Source organism: Mobula hypostoma, chromosome 11 (assembly GCF_963921235.1).
Source record: "Mobula hypostoma chromosome 11, sMobHyp1.1, whole genome shotgun sequence".
Classification (NCBI taxonomy): Eukaryota; Metazoa; Chordata; class Chondrichthyes; order Myliobatiformes; family Myliobatidae; genus Mobula; species Mobula hypostoma.
In genome coordinates this window covers 65,570,259-65,594,830 of record NC_086107.1, presented here as the reverse complement: position 1 = coordinate 65,594,830, position 24,572 = coordinate 65,570,259, and the positions used below count along the sequence as shown (strand labels likewise).

Here is a 24,572-nt window from a genome sequence, read left to right as displayed (position 1 = left end):
TATTGTGGCCTCAGTAAGGAACACCACTCACTCACAGTCTGCAATATTCCAACTACTGCATTGTGTGGTGGAAAACTGCAGAGCACCTGCCTGAAGTGTTTCAAGACGAGCTCTGTGGGTGCGTTTCTCAGTGGGAGCCCCTCTTTCAAAGCGTTTTGCAGGCTACCTCGGATCTTCTGGAAGTGTTAAACAGAATAGGAGTTAGAAGAAAAGTAAATTGCTGCAATCCAGTAGGAAAATCAGAAGCCCTCCTTCAATCCATTCAGGTTCTCAGGATGCCAGGGGTGTGAAGTATTGTGCCAAGCACTGAGAAGCCACATGAATGAAAATAGGAAGGGATGAAGGCTAAGTATAGGTAGCATTATTCTTTGGAACTAGCAGGAAGCACTGAACCAAACCCAAAGACAGGCAGATCGGACATACTGATAGTAATGACAGTTCTGAAATCCCTGGAATCCATTGACAGACGTTGAATTAAACCACTTCCTACTCGTTAACAATATTTAGAAGCTCATTGTATGAAGTCATAGGGCAGGCGTGACTTGACGGATGGCACTCTTGCTTCTAAGTCAGAGGATTCTGGGTTCAAATCCTTAAGCCATCTCTTGGAAGAGCTGGCTCCACACCACCTCTAGCCCCAGGTGCATGTAAAAGGTGGAAGGCCACTACTTTACAGAAGAGAATTAGTTTATCCCAAATATCCTGGAATTCTTGTCCTTGGAACAAGTTGGCTGGTTAGCAATAACTGCCAAAGTGACTACACTTATAACCCAATTAATTGGTTGTAAAACACTCTGAGATGTACTGTAGTTGCAAAAGCACTCAGTAAATCCAACATAAACTCCAGTGCATTCTGCCGAATGTCTGACCCAGACTGCATATTTTGTTTTTACAGTTACGAGAGCTGCAGAAATCAGGTGCTAATCTACTGGTGCGCGATTCGTCGGGACAGACCCTCCTGCATCATGCTGTCAGCGAGGGAAACAAAGAGATTGTGAAATACATCCTAGACAATGGTATGGGGGCTTAACAACTGCAGGGCAAATCTTGTGTGTTGAAATCTATTTTGCTACAGAGACATCAGTTGTAAAGTGGCCTTCTTCCCTGTTGGAGTCTGTGTAATTCCACCGATAGCTTTACTTTTCCCCCTTAAAATCTTACTTAATTCTTCCTTCAGTCAGTTGGCAGAAACACAGGCAATCCATTAACACTCATTAGTTTACAGTACACATGGCACCATACAGCATACTAAACAATTGCTACAGAGAAACACAGGATCTGTTTGATGCAAAAAAAAGACCATGATCCATCTAATGCTCCACCTGCCTGTTTGCCATATAATACAAAAAGAAAGTTGTCATGTCTTTCTCAGTCAGTATCTGTCAGTTATTAAACAACAGACCCAGACAAGAAGCTGCACTGGCAAAAAATCTTATAGTAACAAGTTTTTTTTCCATAGAATGCTACACTTATCAAATCTTCTGCCTCAAATTATTCATATATTGTGCACAGAATGTTATTTTCTGTTGGCAATGTTCTCTGAATTGAAGAGTATTCACACTATTTACATACAACTTAATCAAAACCAGTGCAGTGAGGTAATGTCATGCTGCATTGCCAGAAGAGTCTCTACAAATGGATGGATCAAGGTGTACAGTGAGCTTTTAAAAATACTTTGGTGATGTTAACCTATTTATCTCTTTCCTTCCCTGTCCCAACCCTATCCCTACACCAGCCTCTCCAGAGATCCTGGACTTAACAGAGACAGAGAAGTAAGTTTTGACCTATTGTTTCCATAAATAATAATCATAAAATTAACTGGCTTACATAGTTGTGATTAGACTTTGAAATCTGAAGTCTTAATCTGAGTTAATAATGGATATTCCTCAATTGCCAAGAGGACTAAGACTTCTCTCATTTCCCCCAGTGTATAAGTGATTAAATCACAGCAGATGATAGGGATATGAGGCTATCAATTTAATCACATGTAAGATGTCAATCTAACTGTTAACTAATGCTATTCTACTCCAGTTAAAAATAGCTCTTATAAGAACCAACGTTCATTAAAAACCTGGTTGTGCAAGGATCTGGGCTGAATTGCTGCATAATAAGCTTCCACACTGAAGTCTGGTAGAAAAAGGAATCTGTCTCATCAATGCATAATACTGGGCTAAATACTGGTTAACTAATAAATATTGGGGTCCTTTACCCAACCATAAGTAAGTTTTCAGCTGACTATGCCCAAAATCTGAAATTCCCTTCCTTCCTTACACTTCTACTTCCCTAAGACCCTCCTTAAAAGATATTACCTGAACAAGGGTCACCCATCCTAACACCTGCCTATGTGATTTCACATCAAATCTAACTCACAGCTGTGAAGTGCCTTGGGATGTTTTACGATGTTAATTGCATTATAAACATTCAAGATATACCTGCTTTCAAAATAGTCTCCAAGATACATGTGGCATAAGTCACTAAGCTTCTGTCAACTAATTTAGTTGTTGGATGGGTTATATCTCCAGAGGGAATGGAGGGAATAGAATGAAGTTTGGCGAAGTAACTATAGCAACGTGACATAGACCAAATATAATGAGGGAGAAAATCTCTTACCTTGCAAGTTTTGTAAGTTTTGTAACTCTTGTAAGTTTTTTTTGAATTTGGCTTTTCAGCCAAGTCTTGGTAGCTAAGTATTAGCATTGATCTTCAGTTCAAATTCTTGTCTAAGAAGGGTGGTGTTTCTTAGAGGACTACCCCATCTCTAGAGATCAGGGCTTTTTGCCCGCTGGGACTCTGAACAGTCATCACTTCATATAAGATTTTTGCTGTCTGCACCTATGGTGCTGCTCTGCTTTAAGAAGTGCTGGCTGCATTTTATGAGGGTCAGTCAAGGCTGATTTCCCATGCCCCCAGAGCAGGCGTGCAGCCAGTGAATAACACAGACTCTGCAGCTGTACGCCTGCCTCATTATAATGAGCTGGCAACTCCTACTTTACACGGTTACTCTGACCACTTGAGGCGTGCAAAGTGCCTGTTTTCAGCCTCAACCTAAGGACTGGGCTACAATTGAAGTAAATGCTGCTGCCTCATTTACGGTACTTCATTGCCCCAAACTTGGGGTGCTATTGGCAAAAAATACTCTTCCAGTCAGTGCCCACATAATTCAATCCCTTGCTTCCACCCAAGTTGAAACATACTCCATCATCTTGCTGTCTAACCAAAAGAAGGATGTTGAATGTTGTCTTGACATACTGGGATACTAAAACCAGTAGAACAGAGCACCAATCCTTCTGGTCTGTTTCTCTTCACTGCTAAGTTCCTGTTGTAGGAACATGGCAGCCACTGACAGAAGGATGGCAACTCTACTGTGTAACCGTAGTTATGGCTCATGACTAGGAAAAGGAAAGGAGGTTTTAATACCTCCTAAGAAAAAATATCAAAGTACAAAGGTCCCACTTTAATGCTTCAATGTACATCATGCTTCTGAGAACCTGATCAAAGTGTTAGTCAAAGTCTGTGGGCTTCTTCATATTACAATATTTGTCTAATGAGGCGTAAGGAGATTATTTGGCCTACTGAGCTTTCTGAGCATTCACATCAGCCCCCAATGTATTTCCCTCTAACCTACTCTCTCTCTCCTATCCAACTCCCCAAATATTACTTCACTAAGCACAGTTTGCAGTAGCTATTTAACCTACTAGCAATGTGGGTGGAAGCTTTTGTACTCAGGGAAAGCCACATGATCACAGGCAGAACATGTAAACTGCTGGCAGATCATGCCAGAGGTCAGGTCTGGAGTGTAGAGAGCGGCAGCACTCCCTGCCGCATCGCTGGCCTGTGCCCTCAGGTTGGGCTTATAGCCCAGGACAATCAAGTGATGGGAAAGGAAAAGAAGTTTTTTAACATCTCCAAAGGAAATTTCTTTTTAAAACATAGGAGTCCCAATTTATTTTTACAGTGTGCATTGGTTACTGAAATAATGCAAAGTGCTGTGTTGGGAGCCTTGGGCTGCTAACTATTGTGTTGGATATGTGATTTGTGTTTGCAGTGGAGAGACTGTCCTGCATAAAGCAGCTGCACTCCGACATCGAACCATCTGCCATTTTCTAGTGGAAGCTGGGGCATCCCTAATGAAGACAGATTTACAGGTTTGTATTTCCTTTGTAGCTTTGGTGGCAGTGAGGAAGACATCGCTATTTAGCAATGACTTGACATTTCCTCCTTTACTTGGAGTGAATTCAAAGCAGCTGGTTTAATGACTCATCTGTAGTTCTCAGCCCTGTTGAAATGGAAAAACAATAATACCTAATCCTGACTATGTTCCCATTAATCTTCAATTTATATATTTTGTTTATTCTCTAGACGAGCACAACAGCCATGAGCCAGTGTTTATTATCTGTATCAGTTAACGATTACGTTACTGAATCAGATCAATTACCGTGGCAGCATAGTGCAAGATCCCCAATCTTTGTCACAGATGACAGAGAACCTCTTTTGGTTGCACCACAAGCTTCTCATGATTAATACCTGGACCACCATGGTGTGGTTACAACACAGAAGCCCACTTGGTTTTCAAATTAGTTCCAGTTCTGTATAAAGCAATGCAGCTGACTTCAGGAGATTGCCTTTCACCCCCACAACCTATTCAAATTCCAATCCAATTCCCTACTGAAAATCTATGACTCACTCCTCATCTGCCACTGATTTGGGAAGTTTGCTCACCACTCACCGCTAAGAATGTTTTTCCTTGTGCCACCTTTGGTTCCCTATCAATTATCTATTGGGTTCGTAACCCTTCCAACAATGGGAACGGAATCGCACTGTCTCTTCTGCCTAAACCCTGTGTTATTTTGAACGTATCCTCTCAACTTTCTCTGCCCAAAAGCAAACAATCCCAAACTCTCTAGTTTTTCCACGGAGCTTACTTAAAGCCACCTACCAGGAACCATTCTAGTAGAGTGCTTTTATATTACAATTCCTTCTGCAAAGCTTTAATTTATAAATATAGTGCAGAGATCCGGATGCATCATTCTACTTTTGTCTGATCCAGGTTTCTCATAGAGCTTTATCGCTGTTACGTACCCCGTAACTGGGTTGCCAAACCAACAGAAATGGATCACTCAGTTGGAGTCTGGAGTACTAGAACTAAGAAAGTTTTATTAAAGAAACAAGCAACACATTAATCGAAAGGATAATAAATGCAACAGTTCAGCGATGATAAACGCACATGTGCACAGAATTAAGATAACAGCATCAATCAAGCTCTATCGTTGTCTAGGGGTACATGACCAATTTCAAAATGACTCAAAGTTCAGTCCAGTTTGTAGTTCAGTTCGCAGTAATCGTTGTCATGGCGATGGACAAGGTGGGGAAGAGAGAGATAGAATAGGAACAACTCATCATTCAGAACGGCTTCACTCACAGACCAGCAAGATGGCTCACAGACCAGCGAGATGGCTCACAAACAGCTTTTGGGCGGGTCCTTGGTGATGTCACCTGAGGTCACCGACTGTGACCCCTCCTCCAGATGCTGCTCCATTGTTCCTTATCTCTCCTTCCCCTGAGGGCAGGTGGCAGACCAACTGCTGATGCCACTGATGCTAGCCCAGGCCAGCAAACATCTTAATTTTATGTGTATTCTCGTAACATCGCAATTTGCTTGCTTTTGTACTGTATGCGCTATATTCCAGATACTATTTCCCCACTTTCTCACCTTGCTCTGCCTCCTTTTAATATTAAATACATACACACCAGCTGTCTGATTCTTCACCCTCTTTAGAGCTGTCCCTCTCCCAATTTTTCCTTACAAACTATATTACTTGACAGTTTTTGCATTAAATTGTGTTCCATATGGGCCTACCCAGGTCAACAACCTGGGTAAGTCTTCAGTATCTATCACAGTCCTCCTTGCTGTATATTTTGCTTTCAAGTTTTGTGTTATCTGGAAATTCTGAAATTGTCTTGTACACCTGAATCCAAGTTGCTAATAGACTTAAGGAAAATAAGTGCCCTGAACATTGACCTTGGATTTACCACTGCCTCCACCTTCCTCCATCATGTTGCTGTTCACACCAGTGTTTCACAGAGGATTTAGGTTCATATGGTGAGATGGATCTGTGTAATGTCCTTTCGGAGTGTCTTTGGCAAGTTGTTTTCAGAGGCATATTAAACTGCAGCACTAGTCATGTGACAGTCATAATTTGAATGGGGTAGTTGCTAGCTCTGGAGACAGGCTTGTGTGAGTGAATTTGGTTTAGATCCAGTTGAACCCATCAGTTTATACCAGTGTAAACTAGTGGAGTATTCAAGGTAAACTTATTTATGATCAAAGTATGTATGCTACATTCAACTCAGATTCATCTCCTTATAGGCAGACACAAAACAAAGAAACCCAATAGAACCCATTTAAAAAGACCATCAAACTCCCAATATGCAGGGGGAAAAATAACAAATTGTGCAAACAACTGAAACTCACGTGAGTCCATGACCATGAAGCCAGTCATCACTGCAGCCAATCCAGGAGCCTGTTAGTTGCAGGCCATAGCCTCAGTGCAGGGCAGAGATGAGTAAACCTTGCTGAGCAGCGAGCTGAACCTCCCCATCCATTGCCTCCAGCCCCGACATACTGCACTTTTCAATCTGGCCCAGTGCTTAGATCGTCCAAGCCTCGGATTGTTCCTCACTCTCAGACGTGGGCCTTGCCTCTTCGCTACGTTCTCAGGACCAGGCCCATCTGCCTCATGGAGGCACAAGCAATTGACTTAATTTTGCAGGAATTCAGATTTCAATTTCTAAATCTTTGGTGCTCCATTTACTGTTATAAACCATGTTGCTTCACAGTGCAATCTGCCTTGTTAATCCTACATGACAGAGCTAAGAGCCATGAATTTCCCACATCCTTTAAAAATGGTCAATTCACATAAGCAATCACTGTTGTTTACCTTACATCAAACAAAGATTCCAGACCTAAGTCATCTCAGATTCTTTGAACATCAATCTTATTGACAGCTCATTTTCCTTAGCATTCTTATGTACTAAAGTTAATGAGACCTTCTTCCCTATAGTACGTTCTAGCTTCAGAGATGTACTTTTGTCACCCCTGGTTAACTTAATCCCTTAAAGGCTAAAATTGGCACCTTTTGTTTCTACTTCTCAGATTGAGAAGTATTTTATTCTAAGTTACAAGGCAATTTGATCATTAATCAATAATACTTTAAGATATCCTATGTGAACCCCACTTAATTGCCTAACAGTTCATCCCTGCAATACTGCTCTGACATTCAGGCCAATAACAGAGCTCAGTATTGAAGCGATTGAAGAGGGTTGGGTAGACAGGAGGGCGAGTAAACTAGAGCAGTTAATTCTAGAGTTCTCTGCAAGGATGATGTGCAACTTATCAACATAGCGAGAAATCTGAGGCAATGAATGTAGTAAGGGAAATGTAATTTACCGATTATTTAAAGCCAGTATAAGCAGTTCGTGGTTGCAAGGTCTCAAATGAACTCTGCAGAACTTCAAGTATAAATAATGAATAATTTTGCTTATTCTCCAACTGTTCTCCCCGCTGATATTTATATGCTCATTGGTTGCTCTTTGTCCTTGGTCTTTTGGTATGTGTTTTGTGGGCAAATCTGAATCCATATTATTTGGATTTTGCTTGTTTTCCATATTATTCCAGAGCCAGTCAGTTCAAACTTACCACCAGCTATGGTGGCAGGTAAAATTCCCAGCAGAAGTTGTGAAGCAAACTACTGATGAAAATATCAATTTACAGATACTTAAACCAGGTCACTTTCTCTCTGAATCCCAGAGTGGAATTTATTTGTTCCCTACCCCCCCCCCCCCCATACTGGAATGCTTATGTCACTGATACTACCGCCAGGCTGAGATTTCCCCAGCCATAAGGGCAGGAAGTTAACAGGGAAAATCACACTCTGATACCCTGACATACAATCCCAGTACGGGTTTGCAGGTACATTATCAACTTTATTGATTGCAGTAGAGAAAGGGGAGAAAATACCAAACTGGTAGGTGTTGAGCTTCACTCACAGTTGGGAGAGGCAGAAACTAAAGAGGTGGCTGATGACGACAAGTTAGGATTTTGTTTGGTTACCTTTTCTGATATCTCTGTTTCATTCAATGGATTAGTATTCCTTTGGTATCTACACATTTACAAATACAACAAGAAAAATATTTTGAATTCTCTTGCCTCGCTGTGATTCAGATTCAGATTTATTTATCACATGTACGTCAAACTTACAATGAAATGTTTCAATTGTGTGAACAACTAGCACGCCCCAAGATGTGCAAGTGTTGCCACACATTCTGGCGCCAAAATAACTTGCTCACAATGTTCAGCAGAACACAAGCAGCAGCAACAATAACAAAACAGAACAAGATGATAACAGCAAAAAGAAAGCCCCTTTCCCACCTTCCCCACCTACCACACATACACACAGGCCTCCATTCCTTGGCTCCTTACTCTTAGACTCATAAGTATCGGGGCCCCAACCTCGGACTTTGCCGCAGGATTCACTGATCACAGGTTTGACCTTTGGGTCTAGACTGCAGGGCTCACCAGTCACGAGTTTGACTCTCAAGTCTTGACTTCTGGATTTGCACAGTCCTGCGACCCCAGTGACCCGGGCCCTCATGACCCCTTTGTGCCTGTACCTCTGGACTCATCAGCTTAGGTCTTCAACCTTCAGGCTTCCACCTCTGGACTCACTGTACTCTGGACTTTGACCTTTGGTTTTGCCCTCCATCTCAGTATCAACCCCAGGACTTGCTGATCATGGGTTTGACCTTCGGGCCTCAACTTCTGGAATTGCCTGGACTCTGACCCTGATGACCTGTGGACATTCACTAGCCCTCATGATTCTTGCCCATACCTGGGACTCGCTGCCCATACGGACCTTTGACTCGCCAACCTGGACACCACTGGTATTCGACTGTGCAGACTCTGCAGAGCTCCAACCTGGACCTGAACTCCTACTGAGTCTCTTCATTTACTTCCTCTAACCTCTAGCTCTCCCATTCCCTGGCTCTGAACCCCAAACCACTACCTGACCCCTAATTCCCCTTGCTGTTGTCCAAAACCATCCTTATCAATGTAAATAAATAACTGAGTCTGAACCACAACAATGGTGAGCTTTGCAGCTGAGCACCATTTTGACTACCATTTCTTCACTCAGGTGACCTGTCGCAGTCTCCTAATAATTCTACTCTTGGGCAATTACTAGGAGGATGTATAAAGTGCAGACCTGGAATAATCCTCCTTCCTTGCTCTTAATGTCTGTTTGTCACTCTTCTCCTTCATCTTGACTATCTCTGTGTCTTTTGCCACTTCTTATTATCGCAAGTCAGGCAACTTCAGTTCAGATTTTCCCTCCAGCTTCAATTTCAGGCTAACATTAGAAACTGCATGAGTCTGATTTTGATTACTCCATAACCCACAGGACCACCAGCATAGGTTTCCATGGGAAAAGAAAAAGTTTTGTAAGTTGTCATTTTTTTTGGTGGAAAGGACACGTTGTGCTGTAACAGTGAAGAGATTCAATTGTGATGGGGTTATAACAGCAGGGATTGGATTTGCAGTTGGCTGCCCAGATGATATTTGTGTCAGATCACTTCAAATACTTTGCAGACTGTAATCTAGACCTGATGTTAATTCACAGCAAAAAAGTAGCAATCTACGTTATAAATAAAATAGGGTTGAATATATCCTCCATTAACAGTACAGCACTGGAGAATGTAAAGGCTGCCCTCTTGGAAACAAATGTCTTTGTACAAGACAACTGATCTAATGTAATCATAAGATGGGAGAGGAGATTGTTGAAGGGGCATGAGCAGAAGAGATTGTGCATACCCCACTGATTTACCCTGCAATAAACTGATGGATTCCATTGGAACCAAACAACAGCATTTAAATTCACTCAGACAAGCCTGTCTTGCAAGTTGACAACTACTTTATAAAATATGACTACAGCTGTCAGTTGAGGAGGTAAACATTGTGAGGACCATTCTGAAATTAGTTGGGAGCTGTTATTAGGGGAGAAGTTGCCAGATGTAGTTTTTAAAATGAGGCGAGAGAGAGAAAAACTCACCATCTGGAATCTGTACTAGTCATGTTATTAATAACCTACCAGGTGGAAATGATTGGGAGAACTGATCCTTCAGTGTCAGCTCCTCATAAACACTAATCTTTAAGTGGATTCCACCGGTTAGCATACCTAAAATTATTGCTGTCTGTGAAGTACCTTTTTACCTGTCAGATAAGGGCAAAGTGTCATTGGGTTAAAGATCAAACCAATTTTGATGCATTTTGCTAGGCTTCAACATGTGGTAATCCCTTAACACAGCAAGTGTCATCATATTTACTGCAGGCTGTCACGCAGCATTTCAACCTGTCCTGATGTTTATTCACCCTGCCAATGTGAAGCTTATTCGCTCAGGCCCAGAGGCTGACATTGAATGATAGAGCCACTCCTGCAACACCTTGTGTGTACCCTGATTAGATCAAGTAGCCGGTAAGGCCCAGTGCTCACTCCATTCTGGCCCAAAGGCATGCCACAATGTCTGTCAGAAAAACAAATAACTAAAGAAAAAGCCTAAGGGGCATGTCCACGGACACGCTGGAAGGGAATTTTATAAGTGATACAGTGATAGGCAAGTAATGCAGCACAAAACTGAGAGGGAAAGCTAGTGGTTAAACTGTTAGCATCACCTAAGTTTTCAGAGTGTTCAAATAGTGTGAATGGCTATTAATTTCAACCTTTGCCTTTAATAATGCTCTTCTTATTTGCATATGATGATTCAAACTTGTACTTATAAACTTTGATCCACAAACACAGCACCCATATGCCCTCATCTTTAGTAAAGCAAGAGCAGACTGCTTTGGTCCATAGAATGCCATTCTATAAGATTACAAGCAAAGAAAAGCATAAACTGCCTAAACCCTAGAAAGAAGCACAAAATGAACCATAGTTATCTAGAGACTTTGCAACACAGGCATCGCAGTTTTGGGGGGAGTGTTAGAGTTCGGAGTTCATTTCTGATGTTCTCTGCAAGAAGTTTGTACATTCTTCCCATGAGTGTGAGGGTTTCCTCTGAGTGCTCTGGTTTCCTCCCACATTCCAAAGGCGTACCATTTAGTAGGTTAATTGGTCATTGTAATGTGTCCTGTGATTAGACTTAGGTTAAATAGGTGGTTTGCTGGGTGCAGCTCGTTGGGCTGGAGGCCCTGTTCTGAGTTTCCCTGAGTACCCCTCCCTGAGTTTCCAACTAGAAAATGAGATATGACAGAACCTCTGATAAAAAATAACCTCGCGATAGACTGATGTCCTATCCCGGGGGGAGCCTCGTACTCTCAATCGCTTCATGCCATGGAAACCAGCATAAGCACCAGCCTGATGGGCTACAAGGCTCATGACCGACTTTAATCTGGCAAACAGTCCAATCCACCAAATGAAGATTTACAAAAAGCGTACTGAGAAAATGTGATGTTTAATGATTATAAGGAACTCTGCGCCTCCTCATATATTAGACTACAGGTTCATAAACATACCTATGAAAGTGTACATGCACATTCACAATAAAGCATACTCCTGCAGGAATACCCAGATGTGTCAGCTCACACATATCAACAATGCTGCCAATTTTCATGTCATTTGTAAAATTGCACATTCCATCATTCACATTCAGACCATTAGTGTATATAACAATATAACAAGCAACAAATGTTTCTCTCTCCCTTTCCCCCTCCACATCTTCCCTCCCTCTCTCCTGATCCCCTCTCCCTCCTCCTCTCCCTCACACTCACACTGACACACACAAGCAGATAGCCTGATATTTTGCAATCTTTGCTGGAGGGTTGGACATCAAAGAGTGTGCCATGGACTCCCTGTTCCCCTCAATCATTTAACATTAGGCTTCAGCTCCGATGACCAACAACTACTACATCCATTCATAAAGCAACAAAAATCATTGATTCTACTCATTATTGTCTTCCTGTTGGTGAAAGGTTGCCATTGTCGTGAACACTGCAAAATGACCACGCAACCTACAATTTTGTTTCTAAAGAACTTGAGGAGTAGTGGTCCTAAAAGGTCCGAAATGCAATTCCCATCTTGCGCGTGTTCTAAGTCATTTCGTAGACTTTGCAATCAGTGCTGATTTCCAGGGAGGTGCCTCACCTCAGAAGATGGTTTCAAACCTTGCCTGCAAAGAAGACCTTTCACTTTAATTTCTGACTGAAGTAGTGAACTCTGTTGTCAGAAAACCCACTTGTGTTGAATGATGCAGGGAGAAGGGGGGTGGTGTTCACATACATTAGTGCATCACAGCACCAGGCTGCAGAGAAGGCCTGCAAAACTTTCAAAGTCATTAATCCTTGCTGTCCCATCTAATGGAAGGAACAGTAGGGTGCTTCACTGCATTAGTACATTCACAACTGGCTTCTATTGCCTCTAGAAGCAATGGGTTTTGGTGGAGAACCAATTCAATTACTGGCAAGGCACTAAAATCTCCACCTCTGTGTGAGAAGATTCATTGTAGGCCCAAATTTAGGCTGGCATGTAAATTGTAAGTATTCACTGCATCATAAGCCTCTCTTGTATGATCTCCATAGCAACCATTGGAAACGGTGAAAAATCAGCATTAGGGAACAGTAGTTTGATAAAAAGCCTGTTGAGAAAAATATGGCTCTAGTGCCAGGCCACAGTGAAGCCTTGACTACCTTCTTTGTCGGTTGAGTATAGTTCTGGGGGTGGAGTTTAAGGGTATAAGCTGTGTAGGTGCTTTGTACAATGATAGCTTCTGCTTCCTTACACAGAGCTCAAAGTGTTCCAGATGGCATTGTAACTCCTGGGCACACACTTCAGTTTTATTACAACCAGCCCTGAACCAAGAAACCACAAGGAGAAATAAATAGATGGCTGAACAGTTGTGCAGGAAGTGGATCTTTTTCAGTGTTCGTTCTTGGAAACCGTGTGGAGATTGCCTGCCAGTATGAAGAGTTTGGAGGTGCTGGGTTGGCAGGGGCAGTAGAGTGGGCCAAGAAGGAGATCTATTTCTTTGTTATAGCCTACTAGGGTGGGGCTCAAGGATTAAAGAAAAGCAGCAGCGAAACTCTGTAGGGTGGTTGTTTGTCATCTGTCAATCATTTGTCTTGAATTAAAACAAGTTAATCTCTGGCTGACACAATCCTTCGGTATGTGACAAAAGAAATGCTGTTATTCTGAGGAGAAAGGTGAAGCATGTCTGGAAAGTGCCATTTGCTTCAAAACAAAGGCATTACAAGCCTCTGAGTAGTTTTTCAACCTGCAAAAGTGTACACACAGAAATCATTTAATTGGCTGACAAGAAGTGAGTTCTTCCTGACAGGTACAGTAAATGATACCTTCCAGGGTCTCTAACTTGCACAATTATTGAAGCAGAATGCATTAGTTTCTCTTAGAATTTTATAAAGATTTGCAAACTACTTTAATTTTGGGATGATTACAAACGTTTGTATATGGTACCATAATGACTTTGGAAGGGATTTCAGAATAAAACAATTAAGGAAAGAATTGGAAATTCCTGTTGTATTTATAACCTTAACATCTTTACTATTATAAGGACAGTCACTCTGTGTTACATGTAGAGTATTCAGATGTTTGGTCTGGGGTTTGTCCTTCAACTTAAAAACTGTGATCATATCAAGAATGAATCACTGAAAACTTTCAACTTGGCCAATGTAATTCATTATATTTAACTTAACAGGGCTGCAGAAAATGTTTCTGGTACTTCCTGTGTTACACTAATAATTAGTTCACACTGGCACTTCAACAGAACTCTTAAAACTGCTTAGAAGTTGATATTTCTCCCCTAAGGATCTCTTCAATCACTTTGGCTTTAGATAGAAAACTACAAATGGTTTCCAAGCTAAGAACTCTATTTACATTTCTATAAACTTTACATGGGGCAGGGGAAAATTAATAAACATAAGGTTGATATTTCTCTTTGGAAAAAAAAATTAATTTGAAAGTTGTTTTCTGCACTGGCCTGCAGAATAAAATGTTGACTTGCTCTGTTCATTTAGAATAGCCACCCACCCTTTCCTGGGCCTCAGTGGGTGGTCAGAAGGGATAAGTGCGAAGATAATGGAGGGAGAGCTCTTACTAAGCTACGTAGCCTGTTAATGGATGTTGTCCAGCTGACTGGAGCAATTACTTAGGAGAGAGTTCTGAAAGCTGCCAGTTCACCTCAGAGACACTGAGAGCACAAACTCCTCTACCAGTACATCTCCAGCCTTTACGTCAAGTGTAAATCAGTAAAAGAAAGCCTCATGGGCACATAGTTATATGATTCCCTTCCTAACCTTTCATCTGTTCTTAAAAAGCCAGTAAGTGCATCTGGTGGAGCTGCACCTCACAACTCCAGTGACCTAGATCCAAGCCTGACCACAGCTACTATTTGTATGGAGTTTGCACATTCTCCCTATGGCTGCATGAGATCTCTCTCTAGGTGTTCCTGTTTTGTCCAATATCCCAGTGGGTTATTAACCACAGTAAAGGACCAGTGGTGCAGATTGGTAGTAGGACATATGAAAGAGAATGGGTTGCAGGAAGTAAGTGGAGGAAATCTATTGATGGGCTTGCTCTGGGAACCATGAATACATACATACATTTATTTATTTATCTGTGATTGATTGATTGAGGCATAGTATGGAATAGCCACTCCAGCCCTTTGGGCCGTGTCACTCAGCAACCCCCGGTTTAACCCTAGCCTAATCACAGGACAATTTACAATGACCACGTTGAGGCTCTATAAGGCACTCATGAGACCACACTTGAAGTATTGTGTGCAGTTTTGGGCTCCTTATTTTAGAAAGGATATACTGACATTGGAGAGGGTTGAGAGAAGATTCACAAAAATGATTCCCGGAATGAAAGGGTTACCGTATGAGGAACATCTGACAGCTCTTGGACTGTATTCCCTGGAGTTCAGGAGAATGAGGGGAGATCTCAGAAATATTCCAAATGTGAAAAGGCCTGAACAGATTAGATATGATAAAGTTATTTCCCGTGGTAGGAGATTCTAGGACAAGAGGGCACGACTTCAGGATTGAAGGACGTCCTTTTAGAACTGAGATGCGGAGAAATTACTTTAGTCAGAGGGTGGTAGATCTGTGGAATTTGTTGCCACGAGTGGCTGTGGAGGCCAAGTCATTGGGCGTATTTAAGGTAGAGAGAGATAGGTTCTTGATTAGCCACAGCATCAAAGGGTATGGGGTGAAAGCAGGGGAGTGGGGATGACTGGAAGAATTAGATCAGCCCATGATTGAATGGTGTTACAGACTCGATAGGCCGAATGGCCTACTTCTGCTCCTATATCTTATGGACCAGTGAACCTACCACTGGTGCATCTTTGGACTGTCGGAGGAAACCGGAGCACCTGGAGGGAACCCACACGGTCATGGAGAGAACGTACAAACTCCTTACAGACAGTGGCGGGAAATGAAAACTTGACAAATTATCTCCTTATATATTGTAAGGAGAATATGTAAGCAACTTTTAAAATCCACCTCCTTGGTTTCCTGTCCCAGTAAGATCACCTTCAGTGCAGTACCAGCTTCTTCTTATGAATCACCTTTCAGTTCTCAGGAACAAGATTTGTTATCACTGACATATTTTGTGAAATTTGTTGTTTTGAGGCAGCAGTATGTGCAAGACATTAAAATATTACTGTCAATTATAATAATGAAAAGATAAGTAAACAGTGAAGTAGTGTTCGTGGATCTTTTAGAAACCTGATGGTGGAGGAGAATAAGCTGTCCTTAAAACATTGGGTCTTCAAGCTCTTATACCTCCTCTCTGATGTTGGTAATGAAAAGAGAGCATTTCTCGGGTGGGGAGGGTCCTTGATGATGGCAGCACCTTTAGAGGATGTACTCAACAGTGGCTTTATTTTATAGTTTCTACAATATTAACTGAATTCGCGATTGACGGAATTTCATTGTGTGGCTGGTGTACATTGGTAATTAGTAATTAGTTCAGTATTGTCACACGTACTGAAATACAGTGATTTTAGTTTTGTTTTGGTCATTCCAAAACATAAGTACACGTACACCGTACAAAAGGAAAAAGCAATAACGGAATGTAGAGTATAATTTTACAGTTACATGACATGGAATGCACGTGGACAGGAAAGGTGCAAGGACTATGACAAGGTAGATTGAGAGAAGGAGAGCTCACCTTTATCTTCAACACCGTTAAAACGACAAGATAGGAGCTGTCCTTGAGCCCGGTGGTACACATTTTCAAGTTTTGTATCTTCTGTCCACTGGAAATGGGGAGAAGAGAGAATAACCGGGTTATGATGGGGTCTTTGATTATGTCGACTGCTTACCCAAGGCTGTGGAAAGTGTAGACAGAGTCATGAATATGACAGTAAACTAGTCTAATATCAGGAGATGAGCTGCCAATTCACTATGGCCCATTCTGCACTATTAATCTATGCCCAGTTTCATCACACTGGAGGGGTTGGGGGGTGGGGACAGCAGGCTTTTCATCCACTCCTGGGCCATCGGGCATCAGTTCCAATGGTGTTGCTGGTTTTCCCTTTTTTTCAATTGCTGGTTTAACTGATCCACTGAGACAAGAGATAAATGTTGCCTATGCTACCCCTCTCCCAACTTCTACAAACTTCAACATCAAAATTAGTATCATTGGTATCCTGCCCTCCTCGCTGCACTTGCCATACTGACCAACATCAGCAACCAGTTTTGGCAGAGCTTTGTGCTTACATATCTTGCTAAAACTATTCTCAAAAAACAGATAACAAAGCTGCTTTTGATTCATAAAGAACAATGTCAGATTTTTAAGATAAGGGTGACTTTGTAAACACATAGGTAGAGGGACATCAGGAGTTGCTTAAAAAATTGGTATAGGAGGTGCATTCCTCTTTTAAAAAGATATAATACAAATTTTGGACTGAGGGTTTGACCTCTTTTCAAGATAATCATAGGAATGTCATTGCAGCCATCTCTCTGCACAATCACATCAAGTGTAAAGGAGTCCTGTTCCTCTGACAAGAAGCACTTACCCTGTGGTGTAAGTCAGTGCTGCTCTTCAGAGGGTAGATGCTAAGTATTTGCTAGATGCAAATATGGGCACTGAATGGATCCATTGGGTTAAAATGTTTCAACTACTGTATAATAAAAGAAAACACATATTTGGCATATTTTGCAACTTTAGGATATCTTAAATCTACTACAGCTAATGAATATCTTCTGAATTTCAGTTACACTGTAGAAAACACAGCGCCAATTTCTCCCAAACTGCAATGTGAAAATGACTAGCTATTCTATTAGGCAGAAGAACGAAAACCAACTTGATTAAAATTTGTAAGATCCTGAGAGAGTCTTAACAGGACAGATGTGGAGAGAATATATCATCTTGCAGGGGAATGGGGAGCTCAGGATCACAGTTTAAAAATAAGGCATCTATTATTTAAGTTGGATTTGAGGCCGCTGTTTGTCTCTCATCAATGAATATAGAGCATAAAGCAGTAGAGCACAGGACAGCCCCTTCGGACCATGCTGTTGGCACCTCCTGCTTGACAGTAGCAGCAAGAATGGACCATAACCTGGGTGAGCCTGGGTGGTTGGAATTATTGATGAAGGGAGGGCTGTACCTGTGACAGACCAGGGTGTGTGTCCTCCTCCCAGCAGCCTCTAGCGCCCCTGTGCTTTGGAACTGCTGTACCAGACTTTGGGCTCTGTAAGGCATAGGGCCTGTTCCTATAGGATGGTTAACCTGTTGTCAGTGATGTCCCATCTGAGTGCAAGCAGAGTGTTGTGCGGCAGGTATGTGTTTACAGTCTGACACTTTTTTTTCTCTTCTTCTGCCCGGCTGGACAGGGGGACACGCCAAAAAATAAAGCTGAGAAAGCCAAGGACCTAGAGCTGGCAGCCTACCTGGAAAACCGTCAGCACTACCAGATGATTCAGCGTGAGGATCAGGAAACGGCTGTGTAATCCCTGGCCGCGAGGATGGCGATGAATCTCTCCCTCCTCTCCTGCCAGCTCCCTTCCACCCCACCCCATCCTAGACCGTGCATGCCTGCTGCCATTTGTGACAACATGGGGGATTGCTGGCAACCCAAACGTTAGACCGGTCTGTGAATGTCTGTGTTTATTATTACCCGGCCCCCTTCCTCTCCATGCACCAGTGCTTAAGCCACAGACTGGAGCATCAGAAGCCACAGTTTAAAAAGGCATCATGCCAGTTACTGCTTGTAAGCAGAGTCCTGAGGCAGTAGCAGCCAACAAGTTGTGTCTTGGTGGTGCAAATAGGTGGATAAGGTCAAGGGTTTTTAATGAGGTTGTGTAGCCTCGACACTCACGTTAACTTTGTGATGTTAAATTACATCCAGCTCATGTGGCTTTATGTACTTGGGACAAGCCCTCTGCTGTTGTCATTGCCTGAGTGGTAGCAGAGGTAATGATAGCTGCAAAGCGAATGCTCACTACCTTGTGAAAGGGCACGGTTTCTAGTGCAGGCTGAAATATTTAATGTGGAATCTGATCACTCAGTGGCTGCCTTTGTAGAAGAAGACTACGTGGAAAAACTGCTCTATATTAGAACTTCTTATCAAGATGATGCACAATGTTAACTCAGAGAAGTCTGCTGCAAACTTACCATCCGTTAAGGGCTTCTGTAATGTTTACAGTGGGCAGGGCGGGTTTGCGATTTAGTGACGTTGCATCCAACATCCATTTACGGTTACTGGGGTGCAGGGCAGGAGACGGGAGCTGCTTTACATCTGCAGGGTTAGAGAGGACTGAGAGAGGAAGATGTAAGAGTGGCTGTTTTTTCTCCTGACATCCAGGCTGTAAGCAGCTAATTGATTTGCTGGCTAGGAATGGAGGCAGATATTTAATAAATACCCTAAATATGGTTGATTTTATTTGTTTTAAGTGAAACACTGTTTTCTTGTTTACTTTTACATGGGCATTTAGGGGGAATAAAGTTTTCTTTTAATGTTGTAGATGAAAAATTTCAGACAGGCATTTAAAGACTTGCAATCACCATGCTATATATGTTTTAGTGAGAACAGAGTCTTTGGCAAAAAGACTTAAAAGGGAAATAGCTCTCTTTTGTCTCATTCAATGTACAAAAATTCAAGCCGGTTATATGAGGGATTTTTCAAGTTGGCACCAAGGTTTTTTGGTGAGGCCGATATTTTCTTGGCTTGTGTTGCTCACTGAGTCAACTGAAATGTGACAGTCTGTAACCTGCCAGTTGCCACACTCTGGGCTGGTCCCAGGTTGCATTGGCAGTCTGTGCAATCTGCTGTTCATCTGGGCTAAATGATGGCTTCAGAACCATAGGGGAAAGAACAGCCAAAAACAAACAGCCAAGATTCCCTTCCCTGGGTCATCGCTGCACCAAATGCTGCCACATTAAGCATGAAACCTTTCTTCAATTCCTCAAAGAGAATGTACACTTCAAACAGATAAGCTGAATGCTGTGTTGCGAATCCCCATGACAGAGGACCAATCTGTATGTAATTTGGTTAGCTTTTAACTTGATTCCTGTGCAACTTCATTCTGCAGCACCTTACCAATGAATCCTTCTTCAAATGAGATAATATGGGATCTTGTGGCAAGGAATATTTTTGATAGTCTTTCAAAATCCTAATTGGAATATTTACTATGCTTTCAAAAAACGTATGCACTCCTGGATTTGAGCTTTTCAGAAAGAAAACACAGCATTGAACTGATGCAGTCAGCAATTTCATTATTTTACTAAAGTCTTTTGTTTACGCAGAGACTCAGGTTTCCCCAAAGGGCTTTATGAACAATGCCGAGTTTTTAAAACTGTTGAGTTACAGATGGCATTGAAGGAGAACCTTGGGCAGGAAATTTCCAGAAACAGTGACAGTGACCAGATAATCTGCTTTAGTGTTGATTGAATAATAAACCTTTGCCAGGATTTTCAAGGATAACCCCTGCAGTAGGATCTCTTGTGAGAAGGCGGTTGGGACCAGCAGCTTACTGCTTCTTTACAATAGGAGATATCCGACAGTGGGCAATCCTGCAGAGGAACTGCTTTGCTGGAATGTCAATGCAGACTTTTGTAGTCATGACTCTGGAGTGAAATTGAAACCTATCTTTTAGTCCACATGAAGGGTCTCAACCAAGGCGTTGACTGTTTCCCTCCAGAAACGCTGAGTCGCTATTAACTTGCCTTTTGCTTTAGATTCCAGCATTGACTGTTTCTTGTGTCATGAGGTCAAGAGAGCTACTAACTGAGCCACAGCTGCCTCTCATTTATTGAGGTCCTTTTGTCAATAGGTGTTCCATTTTCAGAAAAGCTCCTCCCCTGTGCTCCCACAAAACAGCAACAGAAAAAATGGTGAATGAACAGAACATGGAACTTGAAGATATCTGAAGGTTACACGGATTTAATGGAGCACTTTTACCCCCTTTGCTTCCTTTAGATCTATCCCTGAGAAGCTTTTGGTCACCCATCATAGCCCGCACTCCCCCCCCCACCCCCAAATCTATCTCCTTGTTTTGCTTTCCACATCTCCTTGGGTTCCTCTGTTGGGTCAAAGGTGATTGTTGCTGTTGAGAATGATGGCTTGTGAAGGGAGATGACAGGTGGTAAGTGCTTGCCCTGAGATCAGTCAGATGTGATTGCTTTTAGATCCTGCAGGCTCACCCACGAAGTCTAATGGACTCAGTTTCAAAAAGGTCTCTTTAACTCAGCATGGTGGAGCAGTGTCTGTTTAAACTATATATTAGGATGCTCAATCTTGCACACTGGTACTGTATATATTGTATTGTCAAGCAAGGCCTTAAGTCAACAGAGATGGATTTTCCTAACAAAATGTCCAATTTTGTAAATGGATATTTGATTCTGAAATTTCTATTAATTGCTTTAAATTAATATATATTGTATGATTTGACTTCAACAGAACACCAAGTTAGTACTGTTGTAGGATAAGTGACATTATCATTACATTGAATTATTATAGGAAAAAAAAAGCAGAGATGATTATATCTTTTACTTCAGTGGAATGGATAAGTGGAACGGTTACTTTACAGGCAGCTTATGCGAAGTTGTCAGTCTTTTTTACCGCCAAAAATTGAAATTACCTTCAGTGTTTTTACGTACACTTGGAACAGGTTTAAAGTACAAATGGTTTACAGTCACTGACCTTACCTGGAAAAGTAGCGTTGTGCTAGGAGGAAGGAGGATTATGAACCCCGCCACACCATCCTTGAAACTAACACCCAGGACCTCCTAATTCCCACAGGAAGAAAGTGGAACTCTACGTGAGCAGAATGGAGACAGGCGGCTCCAACCTCTGCTGTCATCTGTGTAAATATGTCCTTTGAACAAAACATTTCTGTCTGGTTGTAAATTTTCCAGAATAGTACAATTATTGTAATATTCTAGTGAGGTTATGTTGACGTATCTGATGGTTTACTATCTGTGACTATTTTTGTGTATAAATTACTACAAGCTCTTTTTTTTGTAGATTGATATAACTTCAAATATTGGCAGTTGTTTTTTATATTTGCATTTTGTGTGCGTGTGCATTTTAGAAACAAATGCCTTGATTTGCCTGTCGTCGAGTGCATTGGATGCAGCTGCCTCGGTCCTACTTGAAAATGTGAGCCAAGTCCCAGGGTGTTCTTCACTGAAGCAGTGTATAGCCTTTAAATCAACATGTTGCATGTCACATGTTTCCAGAATCAGATAGTATAAAAGGATAGGGTTACCTCACAAAAGAATACATTTAAGATTAATACCCTTTGTTTTCTGAAGTCTCTCAAGAAAAAAAAGTGATTTAGGGGTGTGAATTAAATGGTTAATTTTTTACTGCACTGATGTTGAATGAGTCCTCCCATCTTAATAATGACCTGCTAATCACTCTGTATAGTAATGTCATATGATAACCACTTCTCTTAAATTTCTGTTTCTGTTCTAAGGACGATATTAATTTATTTTAAAATGAGAGCCTGCATTAGAGAATTTAGATTCCAATATGTTTTACAATACTGTTTCCAGAATATTGGTTTTGAGGGAATGGATTCACATGTTAGTATGAACTAGTCAGTCAACACTATAGACTGTAAATGGCTTTCTAATATATTTTACCGCTTTTAAAGTGCCTTAATTTCTCCGACTCACAGTTGCTGCTTTTTCTCCAGTATTTAAATTAATATACCGCCACCCAACAGTCCTGCTGATAGGATCTGTCTTTTGACAGCCAAGCCAATTTCCTTTTTTTTACTGCATAAGGATTCCCAACCAAAAGGTAGGCTCATTCCCAGTACCTCTAGGGAATAAATAGAGCAATAGGAAAAATGTACGAGAGGTATGACAGAAAATGAGAATATTTCCATACCTGGAAATTTAGGGAATCAAAGTTAAAGATTGGGAGTAGGTAACAAGGTTGAACTATGTATCGGATACTGACCTTCAACTTGTAAGGTCAAACTCAATCTCTATATGTTTGGGGCACAGGATTAGATAGTTTTCTGGGGCACTGGTCCAGTTTTAATCAGTTCAAGTAGAGGCCGTCATTACAAAATGTTACCTGATTTCAGCACTACTAGAAATCTCAGGATGAGGAAATCCCAGTGCAGGAGATCATAATTGAGTAGGTGCTGAATTGTGTCAGGTGCGGGGAATTCACTCTGCACTTATAAATAGAAAAACTAATTTGACAGAGTGTTGACACTGGGTGTTCCATCACCTACCACAATCCCACTTTGATGAATTAAGCATATAAAATGATTAAGATCCTCAAGACAGTCACTTGAGATCATGGTAATATGGCAGAAGTGGATGGACCTGTAGACTTATTTTGGGGAAGACCTGAAAACCATTAACCATCATCATGCAAACTGCTCCTGGAGCATTAAGCCATTGATAACTGATAGAGTGTTAGTCCTAACAATTCACCCTGCTACTAAGTGATAGAGAGCCAATCATAAGCCTTTGTTGAGTTAGTAACACTGCAATTTATGCTCCATTTCCCATCAATTTGCAGGATATGAATCAACAGACCTAGCTACTTTTCTCATACTAGGAACATTACTAGCTTTTCTTTTGTGGGTCTTTTTGTAAGTAGAGATCTGGAGGGCTAGAGTGGTTGTAAATATTGGCCAAAATCCCTACTCCTCCTTAACCAGTCCAACTGTTTGACATACTATAAGAATAGAAATAGAATTAGGCCATTTAGTCCATCAAGCCCCCTGGGGATTTGAGATGGTTTTGACCAGGTCATATGACCTATTCTCTAATGGGAATTATTTAATGACTTCTTTAATGAGAACTTGCTTACATTTTTAGGAGTTTGCCATTTTGCAAAGTACAAGGTTGAATGGAAGGAATTTTTTTAAGTTTTAGCCTCATCTCCCTATCACCCTCCTGGATCCCTATAAACAATGGGAACAAGTGAACTGACAAAGTGACATTAGGGATATCACTTTCATTTTAGAGAATGTGGTTTGTGTTAGAATGAAATCTTCAGATAGGACAGTTAAGATATGACAAAAGGTGGCACTAATAGCTGGTGTACATGAAGCGTGGATGGCAATATCATTGCTGACTTAGTGAGCAACAAGCTGGGACTGGTATAAATGTCCTTTTACAGGGTTGCATATAAATGGATTGGATTTTATTTGCATCAGACTGGACCAATAAAAAGAAACAAAAATGGAACAAAAAAAATGAGAATCAGTTAATGACTAAGCACTTCTCTGTCAGTTCATATGGTTATAATTTCTCTGTTATAATTCAGAATGCTTATTTTTGGTTGCTTTCTGTAGACCAGGGGTTCCCATTGGGGATCCATGGACTTCTCATTTAATGGTGGGAGCACTTGGCATAAAAAAGTTGCTCTGGACCCTTTCATAATCTCTACAATTTCTATAACCGGTCAGACTTATTCCTTATATAATGAGTGTAATCAAATGCAGATCATTTTCAACCCTGTTTAAGTATACAGAAGCTGAATACTGTATTTTCCTGGATCCTGGATTTTCTCAGTGGGGTTAGAAACAGATATTGGATCAGGTTATTGAGTTTCCAGCATTTTTTTTTCTTTAAACAAGGTAAACAAAACCAATAAACCAGTAAGAGAGACAGATAGAACTCTTCATCAGAGGAACAGAGCTTCAAATCGGGCATTCCTGGTCGGGGTGAGTCAAATGAGAATAGGAAAACAATATGATACAGACAGATGCTAGAAATTTGAGAGAAAGTACAAAACACCTCCAAAAAAAATCAAGCGGCACTTGTGGAAAGAGAAACAGAGTTAAATGCTTCAGATGTAATGCACAAACCACTGGAGGAACTCAGCATTTGTAGACAGCAGTTGTGGAGGGAAATGCACAGACAAGGATTCAGATCAAGACCCTTCATCTGGACTGGAAAGGAGGGGGAAATAGTACAAAAAATTTGGGAAAGGAGTGAAGCAAAAGCCGGCAGGTGAGAAGTAATGGAGGTGATAGGCAGATTAGGGTGGAGGTGATGTCAGAAGCTGGAAAGTGATAGGTGTAAATGGGA

The 24,572-nt window shown here is 41.4% G+C and overlaps 1 protein-coding gene across 8 annotated transcripts in view; it reads left to right on the top strand.

Annotated features, from left to right (window-relative positions):
• dgkza (diacylglycerol kinase, zeta a) overlaps nucleotides 1-23,721 on the top strand; it is a 708,940-nt gene extending 685,219 nt beyond the window's left edge. For all 8 annotated transcript variants that reach the window (XM_063062203.1, XM_063062202.1, XM_063062204.1 and 5 more), the window contains 4 exons: nucleotides 896-1,016; nucleotides 1,736-1,772; nucleotides 4,046-4,145; nucleotides 17,900-23,721. In XM_063062203.1, the coding sequence (XP_062918273.1) occupies nucleotides 896-1,016; nucleotides 1,736-1,772; nucleotides 4,046-4,145; nucleotides 17,900-18,016 (375 nt within the window). In that variant the 3' untranslated portion in view covers nucleotides 18,017-23,721. The remainder of the gene's footprint in view (nucleotides 1-895; nucleotides 1,017-1,735; nucleotides 1,773-4,045; nucleotides 4,146-17,899) is intronic.
• Nucleotides 23,722-24,572: the final 851 nt, after the last annotated feature.